Here is a 24,219-nt window from a genome sequence, read left to right on the forward strand (position 1 = left end):
TGTAGCTGAACTAGTTCACAGATCATGGGGGCAGCACTTTAGCCTTCTTGCCTTTGGATGCTACCGGACCTCGTCCCAACACAAAGCTCTGTTTCAGTGGTGGGGAATAGTTCTAAATTATCTTGCAGAAGGATACAGTTTCCACAAATGAAGAGGATGATGAAATATATACAGACCAACATTCCAGGGAAAAATGGTCCCCCATATGCCATGATCCCATCATACATCACTGCATTCCAGTCCTCTCCGGTAAGGATCTGCATATCAACCACAGAAAAAAAAAGAAATAAGGTAGAGATAATGGATTGGTTATGAAAGAACGGGAATTCAGTGGAAAAAGGAACAACATTTATCATACAGTAACGGTAAGGTACTCATTACAAAGACCTATTGTTATCTACAGAATACACGGGATCCCAGATTGCCATTTACAGTGATATACAAAGTTTAAAGAATAGCTAAACCCAAAACCAAAACTGTAATGTATTGCAGCTTAAAAGTTCTTATATGTGGTGGTTCCATTGGTTATGGAGTGTTCAGCAACTACAGAAAGTACTTGTTGATCCTGCCAGAAATGCAGTGTCCTTGTCACTTCCTGTGAGCTAAACTGAAAGCACAAACAACTTTATCATCCTTCAGTAAACTACTAATCCCATCAGCTGCCTCATGTAATACAGAGGCAAACAAGGCCAGAAATGTTTGAGGTCCAGCCCAGGATGGCAACCATAGCTGCTCCCATAGATACAGTGGAGGAGTGATCATTGCAGCCCAGGGACACACATATATTATTTGCAAGATCACAGGTGAAAATAAAATCCTGGCTATATGGTTAAGAGCAATGAATAAAAGAGACGCCAGCCAACATAGGATGAGAATCAAGATCGGCTTCAGCCTACAAGCCTCCGCCAAAAGGCCGATCTTGCTTCTCATACTATGGTGGCTGGTCAGGAGAGCGGCGTCCCTTTTATTCATTGCATACATCTCTTTGGGTGGGCATTTCGACAGCCTCCACCCCTTCGCCTGTGGATCTCAGGAATGCAATGCCTGGCTTTGAGCAATGTTCTAAGTCCAGTCTAAGGCCGTATGGGAGCACTTAGTATACAGGATTTGATCTGCTGATGAGCCCATTGTGGTCAGAGAGGCAACAACTGATGAACTAAACCAGGTCTACTTGTCTACACTTTCCCCAAAGGTTGGTCTCTTCCAAGAAGAACACCTATTGTGATTTTTACTAGAACCAATTCTTGTTCCTATTTGTCCAGTGCCACTGCATACCTACCAGAGGAAAACAAAAAATTAATGCAGGACCCCTCATCTAAGGATTGGTAAGCTGCAATATATAAAATCGTTGTTTTTGGGATTAAATACGCTTTACGTACACCCATAAATCACATAACGTTTGGAGACTTCATGGGGAAATCTCAAACCCCTATATCAACATCTGAGACCCCATGTAATTCTGCCATTTCTACCACAACTGACTGGAGTAAAAACTCTGCAACGTTGTCTTCTACCCCATGCTGGACAGTTCATAGCAGACTATAGGGAACATAACTGGACATATGGGATCCCTGCCTAAGACACCCAATCCAAGAGTCAAGAATAGTCACCTGGAAGACTGTGGGCAGTTCCTGAGAGAACATGCCCAATCAACGGTGTGGCAAGGGGCTACCACAGATGTCAAACTGGTGGCCCTCCAGCTGTTGCGGAACTACAAGTCCCCAAGAATAGTCACCTGGAAGACTGTGGGCAGTTCCTGAGAGAACGTGCCCAATCAACGGTGTAGCAAGGGGCTACCACAGATGTCAAACTGGTGGCCCTCCAGCTGTTGCGGAACTACGAGTCCCCTAGAATAGTCACCTGGAAGACTGTGAGCAGTTCCTGAGAGAATGTGCCCAATTAACGGTGTGGCAAGGGGCTACCACAGATGTCAAACTGGTGGCCCTCCAGCTGTTGCGGAACTACAAGTCCCCAAGAATAGTCACCTGGAAGACTGTGGGCAGTTCCTGAGAGAACGTGCCCAATCAACGGTGTGGCAAGGGGCTACCACAGATGTCAAACTGGTGGCCCTCCAGCTGTTGCGGAACTACAAGTCCCCAAGAATAGTCACCTGGAAGACTGTGGGCAGTTCCTGAGAGAACGTGCCCAATCAACGGTGTAGCAAGGGGCTACCACAGATGTCAAACTGGTGGCCCTCCAGCTGTTGCGGAACTACGAGTCACCTAGAATAGTCACCTGGAAGACTGTGAGCAGTTCCTGAGAGAATGTGCCCAATTAACGGTGTGGCAAGGGGCTACCACAGATGTCAAACTGGTGGCCCTCCAGCTGTTGCGGAACTACAAGTCCCCAAGAATAGTCACCTGGAAGACTGTGGGCAGTTCCTGAGAGAACGTGCCCAATCAACGGTGTGGCAAGGGGCTACCACAGATGTCAAACTGGTGGCCCTCCAGCTGTTGCGGAACTACAAGTCCCCAAGAATAGTCACCTGGAAGACTGTGGGCAGTTCCTGAGAGAACGTGCCCAATCAACGGTGTGGCAAGGGGCTACCACAGATGTCAAAATGGTGACCCTCCAGCTGTTGCAGAACTACAAGTCTAATGAGGCATTGCAAGGCTGACAGTTACAAGCATGCCTCATATGGGCAGAGACATGATGGGACTTTGTAGTCCGGCAACAGCTGGGGGCCGCCAGTTTGACAGCCCTGGGCTAGACCCATATGTAATTACCACACAAAGAAAAATCCATATATGGCCTACTACAGCTTAATACACACCATAGCCTTGTACTGTATATGGGATCCCTGGCCATGAAACCCAGCTGAAAAGTCAAGAATGGTCACCTGAAGGCAGCGGCCAGTTCCCAAAAGAACTCACGATGTGGTAGGGGGCTAAACTCATATGTAACACTACAATCCATACATGGCCTGCTAGGGCCTAATACACACCATAGCCTTGTACTGCATATGGGATCCCTGCCAATGAAACCCAATCCAAAAGTCAAGAATGGTCACCTGGAGGAATGTGGGCAGTTCCTGAGAGAACGTGCCCAATCAACGGTGTGGCAAGGGGCTACTACCACAGATGTCAAAATGGTGACCCTCCAGCTGTTGCAGAACTACAAGTCTAATGAGGCATTGCAAGGCTGACAGTTACAAGCATGCCTCATATGGGCAGAGGCATGATGGGACTTGTAGTCCGGCAACAGCTGGGGGCCACCAGTTTGACAGCCCTGGGCTAGACCCATATGTAATTACCACACAAAGAAAAATCCATATATGGCCTACTACAGCTTAATAATACACACCATAGCCTTGTACTGTATATGGGATCCCTGGCCATGAAACCCAGTTCAAAAGTCAAGAATGATCACCTTAAGGCAGCGGGCAGTTCCCAAATGAATGTGTAAAATTCGGGATGTGGTAAGGGGCTAAACCCATATAGAATTACCACACTACAATCCATATATGGCCTGCTAGGGCCTAATACACACCATAGCCTTGTACTGTATATGGGATCCCTGGCCATGAAACCCAGTTCAAAAGTCATGAATGGTCACCTGAAGGCAGCGGGCAGTTCCTGAGAGAACGTGCCCAATCAACGGTTTTGTAACCTAGAGCAGCCAGGTTGAACCTTTATGAATTTATTGTAGACCAATCAGTGAGACTGGTTTCTGTTTGTTTGCTATGGTTTTACATATACTGTAACCTTGTACCATTCAACTGTATATGGGAAACCCAATCCAAAAGTCAAGATTGGTCACCTGGAAGACGGTGAGCAGTGCCTGAGGGAACGTGTCAAAGGTGCTCCTTTTGGTCTGGGTCTCGTCGAAGTTGAATTTTCCTCCGAAGAGCTGCATCCCAAGCAAGGAGAAGATGATGATGAAGAGGAAGAGAAGCAGCAGTAAAGAAGCAATGGATTTCATGGAGTTCAGCAGAGAGGCGACCAGGTTACTTAGCGATGCCCAGTGTCTGTATGTTGGAGAGGACAGTGATGGCAAGGTGGGAGAGAGAGAGAGAGAAGGATGCCAGGTGATGTGACACACCATGTTCCTTATGAAATACATACATTATCATTCACTATAGCAGTGACGGCAAACCTTGGCACCCCAGATGTTTTGGAACTACATTTCCCATGATGGTCATGCACTCTGCAGTGTAGTTAAGTATCATGGGAAATGTAGTTCCAAAACATCTGGGGTGCCAAGGTTTGCCATCACTGCACTATAGCTACATACCTATGCTATACAACACCAGATTATAAAATAGCATGAGTTAACAGTCTTTTGTTTGCACCAGAAGGGTTTTGAATTCTCCTCCCCTTAACACAGGCCCATAAGGCACTATGGGTCTCATTCTGCAGTAAGCTTAAGCCAGGGGTCTCCAAACTATGGCCCTCCAGTAGTTAATGAACTACAATTTCCAGCATGCCTAGTCATGTCTCAGAGTTTTACAATGCCTCATGGGACATGTAGTTCTGCAACAGCTGGAGGGCCGTAGTTTGAAGATCCCTGGCTTAAGCAATCAAGACATGTAAATTGGGATTGAATATATGTCTTGATTGCTCAAGGGCAGTGGTCTCAAAACTGCCGCCCTTTGCCTGCCTTTATCCGGCCCTTTGGCAACTATTACTTCCACTGATATGAAGCACTATTCTTCCCATTGATACCTATGATGGGACACTATTACTTCATTGTTACCAATGATAGGGCACTATTCCTCCCACTGACACCAATAATGGGGCACTATTCCTCCCACTGATACCAATGATGGGGCACTATTCCTCCCACTGACCCCAATGATGGGACACTATTCCTCCCACTGATACCAATGATGGGTCATTATTTTTTCCATTCATACCAATGATGGGACTCTATTACTTCCACTCAAACCAGTAATAGGGCACTGATCCTCCCATTGATGCCAATAATGGGGCACTATTCCTCCAATTTTTACCAATGATGGGGCACTATTCCTCCCACTGATACCAATGATGGGGCACTATTCCTCCCACTGATACCAATGATAGGGAACTATTCCTCCCATTGATACCAATGATGGGGCACTATTCCTCCCGCTGATACCAATGATGGGGCACTATTCCTCCCACTGACACCAATGATGGGGCACTATTCCTCCCACTGATACCAATGATGGGGCACTATTCCTCCCACTGATACCAATGATGAAACACTCTTCCTGTCACTGAAACCAATGATAGGGAACTATTCCTCCCACTGATACCAATGATGGGGCACTATTCCTCCCACTGATACCAATGATGGGGCTCTATTCCTCCCACTGATACCAATGATGGGGCACTATTCCTCCCACTGATACCAATGATGGGGCAGTATTCCTCCCACTGACACCAATGATGGGGCAGTATTCCTCCCACTGATACCAATGATAGGGAACTATTCCTCCCATTGATACCAATGATGGGGCACTGTTCCTCCCACTGATACCAATGATGGGACACTGTTCCTCCCACTAATACCAATGATGGGGCATTATTCCTCCTATTGATGGAAATGACGGAGCACTATTCCTCCCACTGATGGAAGCTCTTCCCCTTTACCAAGGGGGCCCCAGATCCTGCCCCCCCCCATGTGAATGAGTATGGGGTACCCCTACCCATTCACCAGAAGAGGTGTTAAAAGTGAGTATAGACACAAGTCCTTTTTTAAAAAATACAAAATAATTCAAAATGCCCCCCGGTGTAGATCCATTGTCAATCATGACATCTGCCTCACCGTCGGACACGAAAAAGAAAGAAAATCCTCCGGTCTCATCGAAGGCTCCCACAGGCTGCCTGCTCCTCCGTCTGACAGTTCTTAAATAACTAAGGGGGGGAGTCCGCAGATGGCATTATCGGCTGACCCCAACCTCTTGTGATGTCATTGACCCATCATGCCTCGGTCAATGACGTCACAAGAAGGCAGAGCCACTTGGTGATGTTTTTTTAATTTATTTAAATAAAGGACTTGTCAAAAACTCGTGTTGTGTCTTTACTCGCTTTTTACACTTTTTTGGTGAATATGTATGGGAAACAATCTACCCCATATTCATTCACATGAGGGGGGCTGGGATCTGGGGGCCCCCTTGTTAAAGGGGACTTCCAGATTCTGATAAGCTCCCCACCCACAGACTCCCACAACCAACACCCAGGGTTGTGAAGAAGAGGCCCTTGTTCCCATCAACACGGGACAGGGTGTTTTGGGGTGGGGGGGCAGAGCCCCTGCCAGTGGGAGGAATAGTATCTGATCATTTGTATCAATGGGAGGAAATATGTTCCATCAATGCCCCCTCGCCCCCAATTGAGGGCATGTGGTCTGGTATGGTCCAGGAGAGGGGGAGAACTCCCCCCCCCACCACCATTTCCTGGCCTGATGAGCTGCATGCTCGGATAAGGGTCTGGTATAGATTTTTGGGGGGCCCAACACTGTTTTTTTTTTGTTTGTTTTTTGTAACAATGCCCAGCACTACAGTCATTACACATATTCACCAGCACACCATGGATCTTCAGTTGCAGTCCAAACCTTTTATTGCAGAGAGATCACATCACAAAAGAATAAGTGCAACGTTTCAGAGCCGAGCAGAACCCCTTCATCAGGCATGTGATAAAGGGGTCTTGCGTGGTTCTGAAACATTGCACTTATTCTTTTGTAGTGTGATCTCTCTGCAATAATTGGATTTTTGTAAGATCTTACCGTAAAATCCTTTTCTATTAGCTCATTGACAGACGTAGTCCTCTTTGAATTACATCAATTGGGTTATGCTGCCTCCGCAGGAGTAGGACTAGGCAGAAAGAAAAACGTTCTGGCTCCACCCTAGGGGCAGTCCCAGAGGGTATATCCTCTTCCTGTCTGCTACAGGGAATCAGTTCTGTTACGAAGCAGTGTCAGAGAATTTAACCCAACCCAACTCAATGATAGAGGGGCGGGTACTACGTCTGTCAATGAGCTAAGAGAAAAGGATTTTACGGTAAGATCTTACAAAAATCCAATTTTCTCTTTCGCTCATTGACAGACGTAGTCCTCTTTGATTCACATCAATTGGGACATCCAGAAGCAGTGCCACAAATGAGGGGTGGGATTGACAGAAATCAAAATCCAATCTAGAAGGCCCAACCGGAGCCAACCAGAAGTATCAAAGGACTCATCGAGCAAACAGATGAGACCTACCCAACAAACCCTCGAGGTAGACCAACAGTCTCCTCAAACAGCGGCCTGCAGGAACCTTGCGGCCAGAAGAGGCATCTGACGATGCCATCACATAAACCTTATACAATATTGTAAAGGTATGAACCGACGACCAAACAGTTGCCTTGAAAACCTGAACCACTGACGCCTGAAGGCGGAAGGTCCAGGAAACTCTAAGCGCCCGAGTAGAATGCGCCTTAACAGGGAACGGGGGATCCCGACCCTTAGATAGAATAAGCCTATACCACCGTCTGTCTGATCCATCTAAAGATGGTCGCGGCAGAAACAGGCAACCCCTTCTTAGGGCCATCCGTGATCACAAACAGTGAATCCGTCTTACAAAATGAATCCGTAGTATTCAAATATATCCTGATCGCCCGAACTACATCCAAGGAATGCAACGCAATTCTCGAGGATGATAGGGCTAAGGACATAGGAAGGACAATACAATGTCCTCATTCAAATGAAACTTTGAAACCACCTTAGGAAGGAAGGATGGATTCGGATGAAGAACAACCTTATCCCTATGAACCACCAGATCTGGGGAACAACAGGATAATGCAGCCAGTTCTGACACCCTGCGTGCAGAAGTGATAGCCACCAAGAAGGCCACCTTCTGGGATAAAGTAAGCAAGGGAATCTCCCTGATATTTTCAAAAGGAGGCTTCTGAAGAACCGACAGCACCAAATTAAGATCCCAGGATGGTAACGGCGCGCGCACTGGCGGAGCCAGGTGTCGCACCCCCTGGATGATATTCCGCACCAAGGAATGAGTAGCCAAAACCTTCTGAAGAAGATAGCTAATGCTGAAAACAGACCCTTGATAACACTCAAGGCCAGCTTCTGCTCAACTCCCTGTTGCAGAAAAGCCAATATTCGGGCTACCGAATAAAGACGTGGAGGGAACCCAAGGGATTCACACCACGCAATATAAGACTTCCATGTACGATGATACATCTTTCTGGAAGTCGCTTTCCTTGCTTTAACTAGAGTAGGAATAACTGAAGCTGACAATCCCTTGTCCTTCAGCACCTGGGTCTCAATAAACAGGCCGTTAAAGCCAGCGATCGTAAAGCAGGATGGAAGATCGGTCCCTGCGACAGCAGATCCTCCGTAAGAGGAAGTCGCCAAGGAACGTCTGTGACCAGCCTGACCAGGTCGGCGTACCAGGCCGACTAGGCCAGTCCTGATCTACCAGGATAATTGGAATTCCCTCCACCTCTATCCTGCGAAGAAGCTTCGGCAGTAACTTGAGAGGAGGGAAGTAGCTGATACTGCCCCCACGGGGCGATCAGCATGTCTGCGGTGTCTGCTAGAAGATCGTGGGAACAAACCACAAACCTCAGCACTTTCCTGTTGAGCTGAGATGCCAACAGCTCCCATTCGGAGTGCTCCAATGGAGGCACAGTTGGTGGAATATCCCTGGATGAAGAGATCATACACCTTGATCCAGAATCTGACGGCTGAGATAATCTGCTTGCCAATTCATCCCCGGAATGAATACCGCAGAGAGAGCTGGAACATTAGTTCCGCCCTACGAAGAATGCTGGCCACTTCTATGGCCGCCAGGACACTCCTGGTGCCCCTTTGATGATTGACATAAGCCACTGCTGTGGCATTGTCCGACTGGATCTGAACCGGGCTGCCCTGGAGCTGCTCGGTCCAGTGAATCAGACAAAGTCTGATCGCTCTCAGTTTCAATACATTTATCGGTAACCTAGACTCTTCCAGGGACCAAAGCCCCTGAGCCGAGAATTTCTCCTCACCCGGATAGACTGGCATCCGTGGTGATAAGCGTCCAAATATTGGTAGGAATGACTTCCCCTGGCTGAGCATCGGAGACCGAAACCACCAGACCAGGGACTCCCTGGTCCGCTCGCTCAGCCGGATCCGATTGTCCAGGGAATCCGGATTTCGGTTACACTTGAGAAGAATCTCTCCTAGAAGGATTCAGGTATGGGACTGGGCAACTGGTACTACTTCAAAGGAAGCCACCATCAAACCCAGGACCCTCATGCAAGCCTGGATGTGTCTAAAATTAGACCCAAATATTCCAGCCTTCTGGTGGGAACCAAAGATAACTTCTGCAGGTTCACCAGCCACCCGAACTCTTGCAAAGAGGTCATGGTGATCTCTAAGTTTAGTAATAGAGTCTGCGGAGACTCCACACGGAGCAGAAGATCGTCTAGGCGACCTAGAATCGATATGTCTCGTTGTCGTAACAACGTCAAGACTGGGGCCCACACCTTTGTGAAGACCCGGAGAGTCGAGGCGAGACCAAGGAGTAACGCCAGAAACTGATAATGGTACTCTTTCTACGGAAAAACGCAGGAAACGCTGATGTCCTGCATAAATAAGAAAGTGAAGATAGGCATCCTAGATGTCTATGGACGCCAGAAAATCCCCCTGATGCAGGGAGGCCGCCTGACAAAAAAGATTAAGTGCTCTTAAGTCCAGAATTGGACGCACTTTGCCCTCTTTTCTGGGTATTGTGAAAAGGTTCGAATAGAACCCTTGAAATGCTCTGTCCAAGGAACGTGGACCACCACTCCTTGTTGCATTAAATCCGTGACTGCCCCCCGTAAGCTCTTAAGCGATCCGGGGATAGTCGAATATTGGAAGGAAGAATCGCACTGGGAGAGATTGACATACAATCTTGCCAGCGCCCCATAAAAAAACCTCCCGAAGGAGTTTTGGAGGACTTTGCTTTTTTTTTTTTTTTTTTTTTTTCGTGGGCTGAAAAAACTTTTATGAGCGGAAAAAGAAGGCCCCCGTCTCTGACGGGATCCTTTACCCTTATTCCTCTAGTGAGATCCTTAATAATCTCATCTAAATTGGCTCCAAGATAGGCGCACACCCTGAAAAGGGAGATTTAACCAAAGCTTCCTTGGAGCCTTGGTCTGCCGACCAATATCTTAGTCACAGTGTACGCCTGAGGACCACTGCTGAAAACTGATGCACGCCCCAATAGTGGAGTGGCGTCTAGTGCAATGTCGCAGACAAACTGTAACTCTTGTATCATCTGTTCCACCAGATCTGATACCGCCTGGGGGATATCTCTCCCCTCTAAGCCACTTGGTCCATTCTAGACCAATAGCAATTACTGGTCTGAAAGCTGACCCAATTAGGGAAAAGATGGCGCGATCATCTTTAAAGGACGGAGCATCCTCCAATAGGATAACCGTAGCTTTGTTCAATCTGGAGATTGAAAAATCCACCACAGATGGTACTATCCATCTCTTGAGGAATAATTCCTCGAACGAATAACGCCTATTAATGCGTTTAGGAAATAGTAGGGGCTCGTCTTGGATGACCCCATTCCTACTTAGTTACCTTACCCTAACACTTGGGTAAGGGAAATCCTTTTACCATGTTGGTGCGTTTATTAGTACCAAATGGGATCAAAGTATCAGCTACTTCTGATGGTGTATCCGAACATATACAATTAATGCGTTACTAACGCTTCCTCTCGGGCTATGGTAGATGCCGAAACATCTTCCTCACTGTCTGAAGAGACAGTACCCGAGTCACAAACCCCAGATGAGGTACCTGCAACTGCAGGAATAGGCTCAGGCTGAAGTTTCAGATGAAAAATGGGGATAGGCGGGGGTCGCTTCCTTGCGCCCTGTCCTTACTCCTGACTAGACAGAAAAAACCTGATTCCCTGTAGCAGACAGGAAGAGGATATACCCTCTGGGACTGCCCCTAGGGTGGAGCCAGAACGTTTTTCTTTCTGCCTAGTCCTACTCCTGCGGAGGCAGCATAACCCAATTGATGTGAATCAAAGAGGACTACGTCTGTCAATGAGCGACAGAGAAAAAAGTTTTGGACTGCAATTGAAGATCCATGGTGTGCTGGCGAATATGTGCATTAATCTGTTATACAGTATATCCAGTGTCCAGTAGGTAATCCCTACTGATGAGCCTGTGATCCAGGAATGTGTGTGTTGGAATATAGACTAGACCGTATTACAGTCAGTCAGGCTCTGCGGCACTGTAGATACACCGATCAGCCATAACATTATGACCACTGACAGGTAAAGTGAATGACATTGATTATCTTGTTACAATGACATCTGAAAGTGGGTGGGATTAATTAAGCAGCAAGTGAACACGTTGTCCCTGAAGCTGATGTGTTGAAAAAGTGGGCATCGTAGCTTGTAGTGTATGGAGCTGGGTAGCCGCCGACCAGTCAGGGTGCCCATGTTGACCCATGTCCACAGCCAAAAGTGCCTACAATTGGCAACATGAGCCTCAGATTTGGACCACCAAGCAATGGAAGAAGGTGGCCTGGTCTGATGAATGGGGTGGATGGCTGCGTGTGTGTGTCAGTGTCACTTTCCTGGGGAAGACATGGCACCAGGGTGCAGTATGGAAAGAAGACAAGTCGGCGGAGCCAGTGTGATGCTTCGGGTGATGTTGTGCTGAGAAACCTTGGCTCCTGCCATTCATGTGGATGTTTCTTGGCACCAGGGGCGTAGATAAGGGGGGGGGGGGCAGAGCATCAGTCAATTTCACAGCAGCTAGGCTAGTGTAGCCTATAAGCTGAGGGAGCCGCACTGCCACTGGGAAGACCACCTGTCTCATCCACGAGGCTGACAGGCAGGGCCCGGCTTACATTGAAGCCATGTTTACTATTTGCTTCACTAACAGATGTGCCTGCTGGGGGGCGCTGTATATACTGTATATATTTACACACCACAATTTGTCACAGAGTGGCAGGTATGATAATTATTGTTCTCTCTGTACTCAAGGCTGAACCCCCCCAGGAAAAAAATCATCTACGGCCCTGCTTGGCACGTACCACCTACCTAAGCATTGTTGGTGACTAAGTACACCCCTTCATGGAAACCATATTTCCTGATGGCAGTTGCCTTTTTCAGAAGGATAATGCGCCCTGCCACATTGCAAGAATGGTTCAAGAATGATTTGAGGAACACACAAGTCTGAGGTGTTAAATTGTCCTCCAAAATCTCCAGATCTCAATCCAATCAAGCATCTGTGGGATGTGCTGGAAAAACAAGTCCAATCTATGGAGGCCCCACATTCCTACTTACAGGACTTGAAGGATCTGCTACTGACGGCTGGGCGCCAGATACCACAGCATACCCTCAGAGGTCTTCTGGAAAGAGGGACCTACTCAATATTAGGTGGGTGGTCATAAAGTTATGGCTAATCAGTGTATGCTAACAATAGAAAAGAGCAGAGTGATGACTCTCCACATTGCTAGTGGATCTTCATTGTCCAATCAGCAAGCAGGGGTGCCCCTATATGTGATACCCATGCAGATGCCTTCTAACTCACATACCTAACAGGAAACCTCACTGACCTGGTGACTTTGAAGATCCTGAGGAGCCGGACGCAGCGCAAGACAGAGATCCCCAGAGGAGACATGATATGGAACTCCACCAAGACCGTCTCCAAAATTCCCCCGCACACCACAAAGCAGTCAAAGCGATTGAAGAATGACACAAAGTAGGCATGGATCCCCAGACTGTATAACTTGAGGAGCATTTCCACAGTGAAGAGAGACAGCAACACCTTATTAGCGTAGCCTGGAAGATAGCATGGAAAATGGCAGAGCCGCTGTTAGAAATCATGGTGCTATGTACAGCCTTACTGAAAGGGCCCCTCCAGGACCAGGACCTGAGTCCGACCACCCCTCCCTCTGGCCTGCTGGCAGTGTGCATCGTGGAGAAATATGGGTGAGGTAAAATTGTGATAACAGTGGGAAGGGCACAGGGGTCGAAGGCATGTCACCTACAGAGTGCAGGTAACGGGAGTATGTAACATACAGATTGCAGGTGTCCAGAATATGTTATATACAAAGTGCATGTATCAAGTGTATATAATGTACAAAATCCAGGTGTCAGGAGTATGTAAAATACAGAGTGCAGGGGTGAGGAGTCAGTAATGTACATAGTTCAGTAGGGGGGTCAGGAGTGGGTAAGTACATAGTTAGAGGTCAGGAGTGAGTAATGTACATAGTTCAGAGGCCAGGAGTAAGCAATGGGGTCAGGAGTAAGCAATGTACATAGTTCAGAGGTCAGGAGTGAGTAATGTACATAGTTCAGGGGTCAGGAGTGAGCAATGTACATAATTCAGGGGTCAGGAGTGAGCAATGTACATAGTTCAGGGGTCAGGAGTGAGCAATGTACATAGTTCAGGGGTCAGGAGTGAGCAATGTACATAGTTCATGGGTCAGGAGTGAGCAATGTACATAGTTCAGGGGTCAGGAGTGAGCAATGTACATAGTTCAGGGGTCAGGAGTGAGGAATGTACATAGTTCAGGGGTCAGGAGTGAGCAATGTACATAGTTCAGGGGTCAGGAGTGAGCAATGTACATAGTTCAGGGGTCAGGAGTGAGCAATGTACATAGTTCAGGGGTCAGAAGTGAGCAATGTACATAGTTCATGGGTCAGGAGTGAGCAATGTACATAGTTCAGGGGTCAGGAATGAGCAATGTACATAGTTCAGGGGTCAGGAGTGAGCAATGTACATAGTTCAGGGGTCAGGAGTGAGGAATGTACATAGTTCAGGGGTCAGGAGTGAGGAATGTACATAGTTCAGGGGTCAGGAGTGAGCAATGTACATAGTTCAGGGGTCAGGAGTGAGCAATGTACATAGTTCAGGGGTCAGGAGTGAGCAATGTACATAGTTCAGGGGTCAGGAGTGAGCAATGTACATAGTTCAGGGGTCAGAAGTGAGCAATGTACATAGTTCATGGGTCAGGAGTGAGCAATGTACATAGTTCAGGGGTCAGGAATGAGCAATGTACATAGTTCAGGGGTCAGGAGTGAGCAATGTACATAGTTCAGGGGTCAGGAGTGAGGAATGTACATAGTTCAGGGGTCAGGAGTGAGGAATGTACATAGTTCAGGGGTCAGGAGTGAGCAATGTACATAGTTCAGGGGTCAGGAGTGAGCAATGTACATAGTTCAGGGGTCAGGAGTGAGCAATGTACATAGTTCAGGGGTCAGAAGTGAGCAATGTACATAGTTCATGGGTCAGGAGTGAGCAATGTACATAGTTCAGGGGTCAGGAATGAGCAATGTACATAGTTCAGGGGTCAGGAGTGAGCAATGTACATAGTTCAGGGGTCAGGAGTGAGCAATGTACATAGTACAGGGGTCAGTAGTGGGTAAGTACAGTACATAGTTAGAGGTCAGGAGTGGGTAACGTATAGAATGCAGGGGTCAGGAGTGGATAAAGTACATAGTTCAGGGGTGAGGAGTGGGTAATGTACAAACAATTCACCAACTGAAAGTAAGTGAGTCAGACCAGCACTCACTGACATTAGATGAGATCTATATGTGATTGAACGGAAATCGAAATAAAGGTAAAAATATGCAGACTGATAAGAACAGAGAAGAAATGGGAAAAATGGCAGGTGGTGACTGGACAGAACACTCACAAGACGGCAGCTCCTTGTTGAGGTATGGCAGGGGTGGGGAAACTTTTTTCTGCCAAGGGCCATTTGGGTATTTCTAAAATTCTTCGGGGGCCGTACAAAATTATCAACTTAAAAATGTGCCTGTTATATTTGGTCAAAAATGTAATTAACTCACCCCTAATGTAATGGCTGCAACTGCTTCTCTTTGGTGAGGTGTGTGATGTTAGCTGGTATTGATGATGTTGCTACTCGCAACTGGTTTTCCAGGTTTGCGTCGGTCAGTCTGGAGCGCAGTGGACTTTGTGGTGGTAAGTTTTGAAAAGAACTGCTGGTGGGAAATGCTGGTGGGTACAGCTGGCTGGTACTGCTGTGGGTACTGCTGGCTCAGGCTGGTACTGCTGGCTTGTACTGTGCTGTGGGTACTGCTGGTTGGCACTGCTGGCTCAGGCTGGTACTGCTGTGGGTATTGCTGATTCAGGCTGGTACTGTGCTGTAGGTACTGCTGGCTGATACTGCTGGCTCAGGCTGGTACTATTGGCTGGTACTGTGCTGTGGGTACTACTGGCTGGTACTGCTGGCTAAGGCTGGTACTGCTGGCTGGTATTGCTGTGGGTACTGCTGGCTGGTACTGTGCTGTAGGTACTGTTGTGGGTACTGCTGACTCTGGCTGGTACTGCTGTGGGTACTACGGGCTCTGGCTGGTACTGCTGTGGGTACTGCTGGTTCTGCTGTGGGTACTACTGGCTCTGGCTGGTACTGCTGTGGGTACTGCTGACTCTGGCTCCTACTGCTGTGAGTACTGCTGGCTTTGACTGGTACTGCTGTAAGTACTGCTGGCTCTGGCTGGTGCTGCTGGCTCTGGCTGGTACTGCTGTGTGTGCTGCTGGCGGGAAATGCTGGCTAGCAGCGGTGCCACGCTGGAGGAAAAGGCGAAGTTTCCTGTATTGGTCACAGGCGGAGGGCATTTGATATCACTCCACCTGTCACCTGTGACTCACTCAGACTGTCAGAATGGAGCCGGAACTATACAGGAAGCATTGGCTCTGTTCTGACAGATCAGCTGAGAGACACAGACTCATCTGCACGGGGGGGCGGACCAAATGACTTCGAGGGCCGCATACGGCCCCCGGGACGTAGGTTCCCCACCCCTGAGGTATGGGATTCCCTCGAGAACAAAAATAAAAGGAGAAAAGAGGGCGCCAGGTCAGTGCGGGTAAAAACAACAACACTTTATTTCAATATCCACTTACTTTTGAATAACTTGCAGACTGCATGCAGAGGTGCTGTGGTATCGTGTGTGGTAATCCAAGATGGTAGCCAGGGTGGGCTGGAGGGCTGCTGAAGATGTCTGGACCCACTGAGGATGACAACTGGGGCTGATTGCATTAGCAAACTCAAAGGTTCCCACCGCCGTGTGACCGAAGATAAAATGGCCCAATAGGGAGACCACCGCTCACACGAGTCTGGACCCGCAGCATGAGAAAGCAGGAGCACGGCAGCGTCACAGGCTCTCACCCACCACTACTGGCTGCAACAAGGCAAAGCACAAAAGCTGGGGAGGGGGTGGGCCACAACTAGTTTCCTTTTCCTCCTTCTTCAGGCTCTGAAGAACTTTGGCCCTATTGGGCCATTTTATCTTCGGTCACACGGTGGTGGGAAGCTTGAAGTTTGCTAATGCGATCAGCCCCAGTTGCCATCTTCAGCGGGTTCAGACATCTTCAGCAGCCCTCCAGCCCACCCTGTCTACCGTCTTGGATTATCACACACGATACCACAGCACCTCTGCATGCAGTCTGCAAGTTATTCAGATGTAAGTGGATATTGGAATATAGTGTTGTTGTTTCTACTCGCACCGAGCTGGGGCCCTGTTTTCTCTTTTTATTAGAGTGGGTAATGTACATAGTTTAGGGGTCAGGAGTGGGTAATGTACAGAGTAGGGATCGACCGATTATCGGCAAAGCCGATATATCGGGGGTCGATATGCACTTTCCCCGATATATCAGAATCGGCCCCTGAGGTTACCGATATTGCCGATATTTCGGGAAAGTGCTGTACCGGAGTGATGGCTGCAGGAAGAGGCATCACCCTGGTACCGGCGTCCATAGCCAGCGGTCGGCTGTCTTGTAATGACAACCGATGTGGCTGAGAAGCCGCTCGGCTGTCATTACAAGGAGCAGGAGGGGACGTTCCCCCCCCCCCCGCCTTCCGCGGCTCGCCCGGGTTTTCCGTCCCACCTGGAGACCTGGGCAACCAGGCTGCACGGCCGCCGAAGACCCGATCAAAGCCGCATTCAGCTCTGATCGGGTCTCCATGCAAAAACCTGGAAGTGATGTCATGACACCACTTCCGGGTACTCGGCGCCAGATTAAAAAAAATGACAGCATTCAAAGCAGCCAAACTTAGCATTTTGAATGCTTTTATGTGCAGAGGAGGGATTTGGGTCTTTTAGACCCCCAGGTCCCTCGACAACAGTACTTGTCAAGTGATAAAAATATATTTTTTTTTAAATGTACAAAAATATCGGCCAATATCAGCCGATACCGATATTCAATGGCCAAAATATGATGAAGGGTTCAGGAGTGAGTAATGTACATAATTTAGGGGTCAGGAGTGGGTAATGTACAGAGTGCAGGTTTCAGGAGTGGGTAATGTACAGAGTTCAGATGTCAGGAGTGGGTAACGCATAGAATAGGAGTAGGTAATGTACAGAATTCAGAGGTTAGGAGTGGGTAATGCACAGAATGCGGGGGTCAGGAGTGGGTAATATACATAGTTCAGAGGTTAGTAGTGGGTAACGCATAAAATGCAGGGGTCAGGAGTGGGTAATGTACAGAGTGCAGAGGTCAGGAGTGGGTAAGTATATAGTTCAGGAGTCATGAGTGGGTAATGTACATAGTTCAGGGGGTCAGGAGTGGGTAATGTACAGAGTGCAGGGATCAGGAGTGGGTAAGTACATCGATCAGGGGGTCAGGAGTGGGTAATGTATAGAATTCAGGAGTCAAGAGTGGGTAATGCATAGAGTGCAGGGGTCAGAAGTGGGTAACACATGGATCTTGGTCTTTCACTCCTTATCTACACATTGTAATTTGCTGCATCCGGTCTTGATGGGGTGTTATGGGCCCCTTCCACAGCTCCCGGGTCAGACACCCTGCAGCGGTTGTCATTTGGAGGTGTTAAACCAATGTTTTTATACCAATTATCAAGCCGGATTCTTACAGATAATATGTGGAAGGCATCGACTCCTGAGGAAGTGAGGATAACGTTTACGAAATGCGTTGAGTTTAAGGATGCATTCCCCCTTTTTTATTGTTCTTTGAAATAGTATATGGAACGATTATTTTATGAATTGTATACTTTATGTTGATGTTTGCCAGATATAAGAAGCAACTTGTTATTTTTAACCCTCTGATATATATATTAACAACTTCATGCTTTGTTGAATAAATCGAATATGCATATTCTATATGTCACGCCTCATTTAAAGTCCCATGGGCAAAATAATAGTTTGTATTATATATGCTGAATAGGGATGGAGGCATTACATTTTAGGTACCTGGACACCACTTCCTTATTTTTTGATTTAGTCTTAACGATACGCCAAGTATTTCCCCATACCCTAACAGTGTTATCTGCTTTATAGCAAACCTTGTCACCTAACCCTAACCACACCCTCTGCCCTAAATTGAGCCTAGCTCTTTGGCCTAACCTGAATCTTACTTTCCATCCTAAGAATAATTCTAAGCCTGTAGACTAAATCTAGCCACCCCTACGCTCTAAACCTGTTCCTTAATCTCTGCTGTAGCGCTATTTGTCCTGTCATTCATCGGGGCTACCAAGCAGATATTGGCAGGAAATTGCCTGACAAGGTTTTTTAATAACTGGTAGCCAGGGCCGGGACAAGAGGTGGGCAGGAGGGGTGGTTGCCCTGGGCGCAATGATTTATTGCAGGGATTGGGGGGGGCACCTTGACCCTAACCCTAAGGGAAGGGGGCCCAGTTTGGCATCCTTGCCTTGGGCACTGGATGACCTTGTCCCGGCACTGCTGGTAGCCCTCCCATCTACACTCTTTCCGCCCACTATTACCTTGTATCTGCGTCAGCCAATCAGGTTGCCGGTAGTGCTCAGAGGCTATTGTCAGCGTGTTCAGAAAGACCAGGATCAGAACCATCCAGTAAAAGGTGACCGACTTAACCGCTAGACGACATTTCCTCCGGAAAGCTCGGTTCCATCTCTTCAGTTTTCGGCTGGTAAAAGATCAGATGTAAAAGTAATACTGGCTTATATGCAGTGCTGAAGTATGGCCACCATTCTGCACATTTTAAATCCTTAAAGGGGTTGTAAATTCAGAAGTTTTTTTTTATCTTAATGCAATCTTTGCATTAAGATATAAAGCCTTCTGCGTGTAGCACCCCCCCCCTAATACCTGAGCCCCTCTCTATCCAGCGATGTCCACGAGTGCCTCGGCCATCTGGGGTTTTCTCTCCCGATTGGCTGAGACAGAGCAGCGGTGCCATTGGCTCCCGCTGCTGTAAATCAAACTCAGTTAGCCAATCAGGAGAGAGAGGGGGCGGGGCCGAACGACAGCTCAGTCTCTGACGGGATACACGGAGCTGCAGCTTGGCACTTGCTGCTTGCTGTGGAGGTGTTTTGCCGAAAACTCCAACTCGCCGAAATCCCCAACCACGTCACTTCCGGTGACTCTACATCAGGAATAATTGGAGATTTTAACCACTTGGTGTTTTCACAGAACAGGTGGCAGCTTATACACTCTGAGTGGACATTTTTAGTCCGACCGCCAGTAACAAACAACATGGCCGCCTCCAAGGCGGTAACAACTAGCGGGTGGACTAACAATGTCCACTCATTATAGCGTTTACCGGTGTGTATAGGCTGCCGGTGTTCTGTGAAGACACCAAGTGGTCGAAATTATTCTGTAGAGTCACCGGAAGTGATGTGGTTGGAGATTTCGGCAAAAGTTGGAGTTTTCGGCAGAACAGGGGCGCTTAACCGGAGGGAGGGGACAGAAACTCCAGCCAGGGACCCGAGAAGAGGAGGATCTGGGCTGCCCTGGGCAAAACCAACTGCACAGAGCAGGCAAATATAATATTTTTTATTATTTTGTATTTTATTTTTTATATTTTATTAGAAAAAAAAAATGAGACTTTACAATCACTTTAAAATTAGGCAATCTGGTCCAGGGGTTGACTTACTATATAATTGCAGACAGTAGGTCATACATTTTATCAATAAAGCTACACTTCAGGCAAAACAGTACACATACAGAGGCTGCATTACCTGCCGAAATATTTGTATTTCTGTATATTCAGTCCTGAGATTTATACATCACAGCCTGCCTGGTGACCTGACACTTTTCTGCTGCTGTTATGCAATGCAACTTGGTCACTTCCCTGCCCCCAGCCTGTAACCCCCCTTGCCACAGCCTATAACCCCTTTCCCCAACCATTACCCCTATCCCCTGCCCCAGCCTGTGACCCCCCTGTCCCAGCTTGTAACCCGCCTGCCTCAGCCTGTAACCCCCATGCCCCAGTTTGTAACCCCCCCTTCCCCCAACCTGTAACTCCCCCTGCCTCAGCGTGTAACCTCCCTGCCTTAGGGTGTAACCCCCCTGCCCCAGCCTGTAACCCCCTCTTCCTACAGCCGTGTAACCTCCCTGCCTCAGCCTGTAACCACCCTGCCCCAGCCTGAAACCCCCTATGCCCCAGTCAGTAACCTCCCTGTCCCAGACTGAAACCACCCTGCCCCAGCCTGTAACCTCACTGTCCCAGCCTGAAACCCCCTATGCCCCAGCCAGTAACCTCCCTTTCCCAGCCTGAAACCACCCTGCCCCTACCTGTAACCTCCCTGCCCCAGCCTGAAACCCCCTATGCCCCAGCAAGTAACCTCCCTGTCCCAGCCAGAAACCACTCTGCCCTAGCCCGAAACCTCCCTGCCCCAGCCTAAAACCCCCTATGCCCCAGCAAGTAACCTCCCTGTCCCAGCCTGAAACCCCCTATGCCCCAGCCAGTAACCTCCCTGCCCCAGCCAGAAACCTCCCTGCCCCAGCCTGAAACCACCCTGCCCCAGCCTGTAACCACCCTGCCCCAGCCAGTAACCTCCCTGCCCCAGCCTGAAACCCCAACTTCCCCCAGCCTGTAACTGGAAAGTGAAGAAGCAGCAGCAGAGTTTGGATCTCTCCTCCTATCAGCATGTTCCTTTTGGTATAAATAAATGCACACCCCTTCTTGATTCATATTGCTGCCACCCTTATCCAATATGAGTTCCAATGTGCAGAGAACTACAAATGCTAAATGACCCAAGTCAAATTCAGATAGATACTCTAGTTGTGTTTTTATATCTGCCATAGAGTTCAACTTTAACAGTGGTAACAAGTCAAATAAAAAAAAAAAAAGTTTCTTAAAAAAAATAACCTGAGATTATATCTTCTCAATAACAGGTGACCAAACATCACGCTTACACATTTAGTACTTACCAGCAGCCAGTCTGTGACAACTTACTCCTGCACAAGCAAAAAAAAAAAATGTAATTAATTGAGTGAATACCTTTCTAAACACCTAAAACATGTTTCAAATAGATACAATGAGCAATGCCTTAATGTGAACGGAATAGTCAATGCTGAGGATATTTTTTTGCCTTCCACATGTCTAAGCCACAATAACATTTTCAAGTGGAGGAAAGCTGCATTCAGGGGGCCCGGACACAAAAATGATCATAACCTGCTCTGGACAGCTCTGGCCAGACTAGGAAATGATTATTAGTTCTCCTTCTCAAGGCTGTCTTAATGAATGGGCACACCTAGGCACTGCCCAGGGGCCCAAGGTGCATGGGGGGAGGCCTATGATCAAGGCCAGAAAAAAAAGGGGGGGGGGCGGTTGCTGTGGCTTTTGGCCGCCGGGCCACTCTTCTTTGACAAGAGTAGCTGCAATGTCACTCCTGTCAGAAGGAGCAGCAGCTGGCTTCTGCCAGAGAGAGGATTTGGCTTTCTCCTCCCTCCTGTAGGGGGCAGAAGAGAGCCGGGACTGTGACTGAGAACTCACCTCAGTCTCAGCTTGAGAGGGGAAGGAGGAGCTGATTTCATAGCAGGCTGGAACAGCAGTTGTGATCTGTGAGTACATGGGGGCACAACTCTGATGTACGGGGCACTGTGATGGGGGAACCTGATGTATGGGGGCACTGTGATGGGGGAACCTGATGTATGGGGGCACTGTGATGGGGGAACCTCATGTATAGGGGCACTGTGATGGGGGAACCTCATGTATAGGGGCACTGTGATGGGGGAACCTCATGTATAGGGGCACTGTGATGGGGGAACCTGATGTCTATGGGCACTGTGATATGGGAACATGATGTAAGAGGGTACTGATAAAGACTGGTAGGGGTCCCAGTGCATTACTTTGCCCAGGGGCCCATGATGCTTCTAAGATGACACTGCTCCTTCTATATATGTGGGTACTCTTTCCGAAATATAGGTGCGCCTCCAGACATTCTGTGGCCAACCAGTCTTGGAGGAAACATCAGTCAGGAAAACTCTACTGTTTTCTTCCAATAATAGCCAAGAAAGTTCCATAACATCTTTCCATACCCCCTTCAATGGCCAAAAAAATGCCATGTTCTGGTGGTACCTTTCAGCAGTGCAGCTGCCAACTCAAATCTTTGGTTGGTGCGAGCTTTGCGACCTTGGTAGTTCCGCAACTGGTGGCAGTATTTTTTTATTTTTGTTATTTTATTATTTTTTACCATTCTATTTTAATTTTATTATTTTTTTTACAATTTTTAGGAGTCCCGTTTGGGGGCTTTTTTGAGATATCGGGCTCTAAACAGACCTCTGATGTTTTACATTTGAGACAGAGAAAGGAGATTGAGGAGGCAGCCCTCAATCTCCATCTCTGCAGCCTCAGCTGCACAGAATGAATGAATGGAAAGGAATAGCTCTGTACAGATCTTCCCGTTCATTCGCAAACTGATACTATGCTTTAGTTCTTTAGTTATGAATGGACAGAGTCAGTGATCGGTACCAATCGCTGACTATTCATTCAGACAAGGAAGGGCCCCCCTTCCCTGCTCTCAATCCTGACCCATCACCTGCAGCAGTTGAGGGGAGGGGGAACCCAACAGAGCTGTGGGTGACAAGTAGGGGGATAGGAGAGAGCAAAGGGGGGCCAGAGGGAACACATAGGGGCCCGGGGGCAGCAGAGAGAAGCTGGATAAGAGAAGTGGTGGCATAGAGACGAACAGATCCCCTCCGTTTTCCTCCTACCAATGAATGCCTATGGGAGGGAGATGAGAAGAAGGAAAATGGGGGGAATCTGTTCCGCTGTATGCTGCCATCCCTCCTATCCAGGTGTGCAGGGGGCCACACGGGCCCCAAGAGCATGGGGACAGGTAGCAATTGCGACCCCTGTAGTTATGCCCCTGGTCCTATGGCTTGGTTCGCCATAACAAACAGCACATTTTCCATGATGTACTTTAGAATTAAGTTTTAGCGCTATGGTCAGGCTAAGTATTAGGGATTGAATAGAGGTCAGGATTTTCCCTCGTTTTCAGCTCTGAAAAAAAAAAACTCTTCTTAGAACAACTGGTGGCATCACTGAAAATATTGTACTACACCACCAGACAGCTCCTAACATATGGTGAGGGTAGTTTGGCTTCCCAGAACTTATACAGTATAACCTCCTCTTTTTTTTTGCATGCTGTATCACAATGAGATTCAAAAGTTTAATGCAGGTTTAAAAGAGATTGGTGGCTGTGAGGAACATCTTAATACTGAGATTTTAATCCATCAAGTTTTCTGTTAAAAACAGATCACAAGAAGCCTGCCGTAGGTGTGTCAGGACCCAGGTCTGAACCTATAACTTCTACTGTATCTGGCAGTATCTCTTCTTGCTGAGCCACCTGCCTGACAGTTCCCTGGACAATGCCTTGGACAATCTTGTCTTGAAACTTGTTTCTGGTGAAACTTGAACTCTTCTTTCATGAACTTCCTATTAAAGCCACGCCTCTGCACTTCCTGTTTGCCAGAATATTGTGCTCTCTCCAGCCAATATCTCGCTCTTGTCACTCCTGCTACAGTATGTATCTTCGCTACCACTGGTTACCGACCTTTGGCTTGTTCCTCGACTACGCTTTTGCTTGATCCCTACCTGCTATATTTTCTACTAGACTCCAGCTTGTTCACCTCCTGGTGGGATTATCCTGAGGACCATGACCTGGTACTAACATGCAGCAAAACCCATCTCCACCATTACGAGCTCTGGTGAACACCGGCTAGTGCTTAGACCCTGTACCTTGGGTGAGCCCATGTCATACATCAGGGTGACCTGCACCACAGATGAGCCTGCATCATCTGCCAGGATGATCTGCTTGTATACTTATCCTGCTGGTCAGTGGGCCTCTCTACTGCTATAGTTACTGGTCTCTGAGTCTGACCATGACAGTGTGTTGGTGAATGCTTCAGAGAAGTGACCTTCCCCCCTCTCCTTCCTTTATTGTGCCATGAATAGTAACAGTCAGAGACATTTTGGAGAGAACAGAAGATGTAGGCATTGTCAAGGGGAGCACTACGATCGCTGTGATCTCGGTACTCTTATAAAAATGAAAGGTCCACTTTAA

At 47.9% G+C, this 24,219-nt stretch overlaps 1 protein-coding gene across 1 annotated transcript in view; it reads right to left on the reverse strand.

Moving 5' to 3' along the window:
- CACNA1F (calcium voltage-gated channel subunit alpha1 F) overlaps positions 1-24,219 on the reverse strand; it is a 223,628-nt gene that overhangs the window by 121,110 nt on the left and 78,299 nt on the right. Inside the window, exons 13-17 of the mRNA XM_082263594.1 lie at positions 21,083-21,109; positions 18,676-18,836; positions 12,529-12,754; positions 3,760-3,967; positions 137-257 (exon numbers count right to left, since the gene is read on the reverse strand). Coding sequence (XP_082119720.1) covers positions 137-257; positions 3,760-3,967; positions 12,529-12,754; positions 18,676-18,836; positions 21,083-21,109 — 743 coding nt within the window. The remainder of the gene's footprint in view (positions 1-136; positions 258-3,759; positions 3,968-12,528; positions 12,755-18,675; positions 18,837-21,082; positions 21,110-24,219) is intronic.

The sequence above is a fragment of the Pelophylax lessonae genome (assembly GCF_965119305.1).
Source record: "Pelophylax lessonae genome assembly, chromosome: 7".
Taxonomy (NCBI): domain Eukaryota; kingdom Metazoa; phylum Chordata; class Amphibia; order Anura; family Ranidae; genus Pelophylax; species Pelophylax lessonae.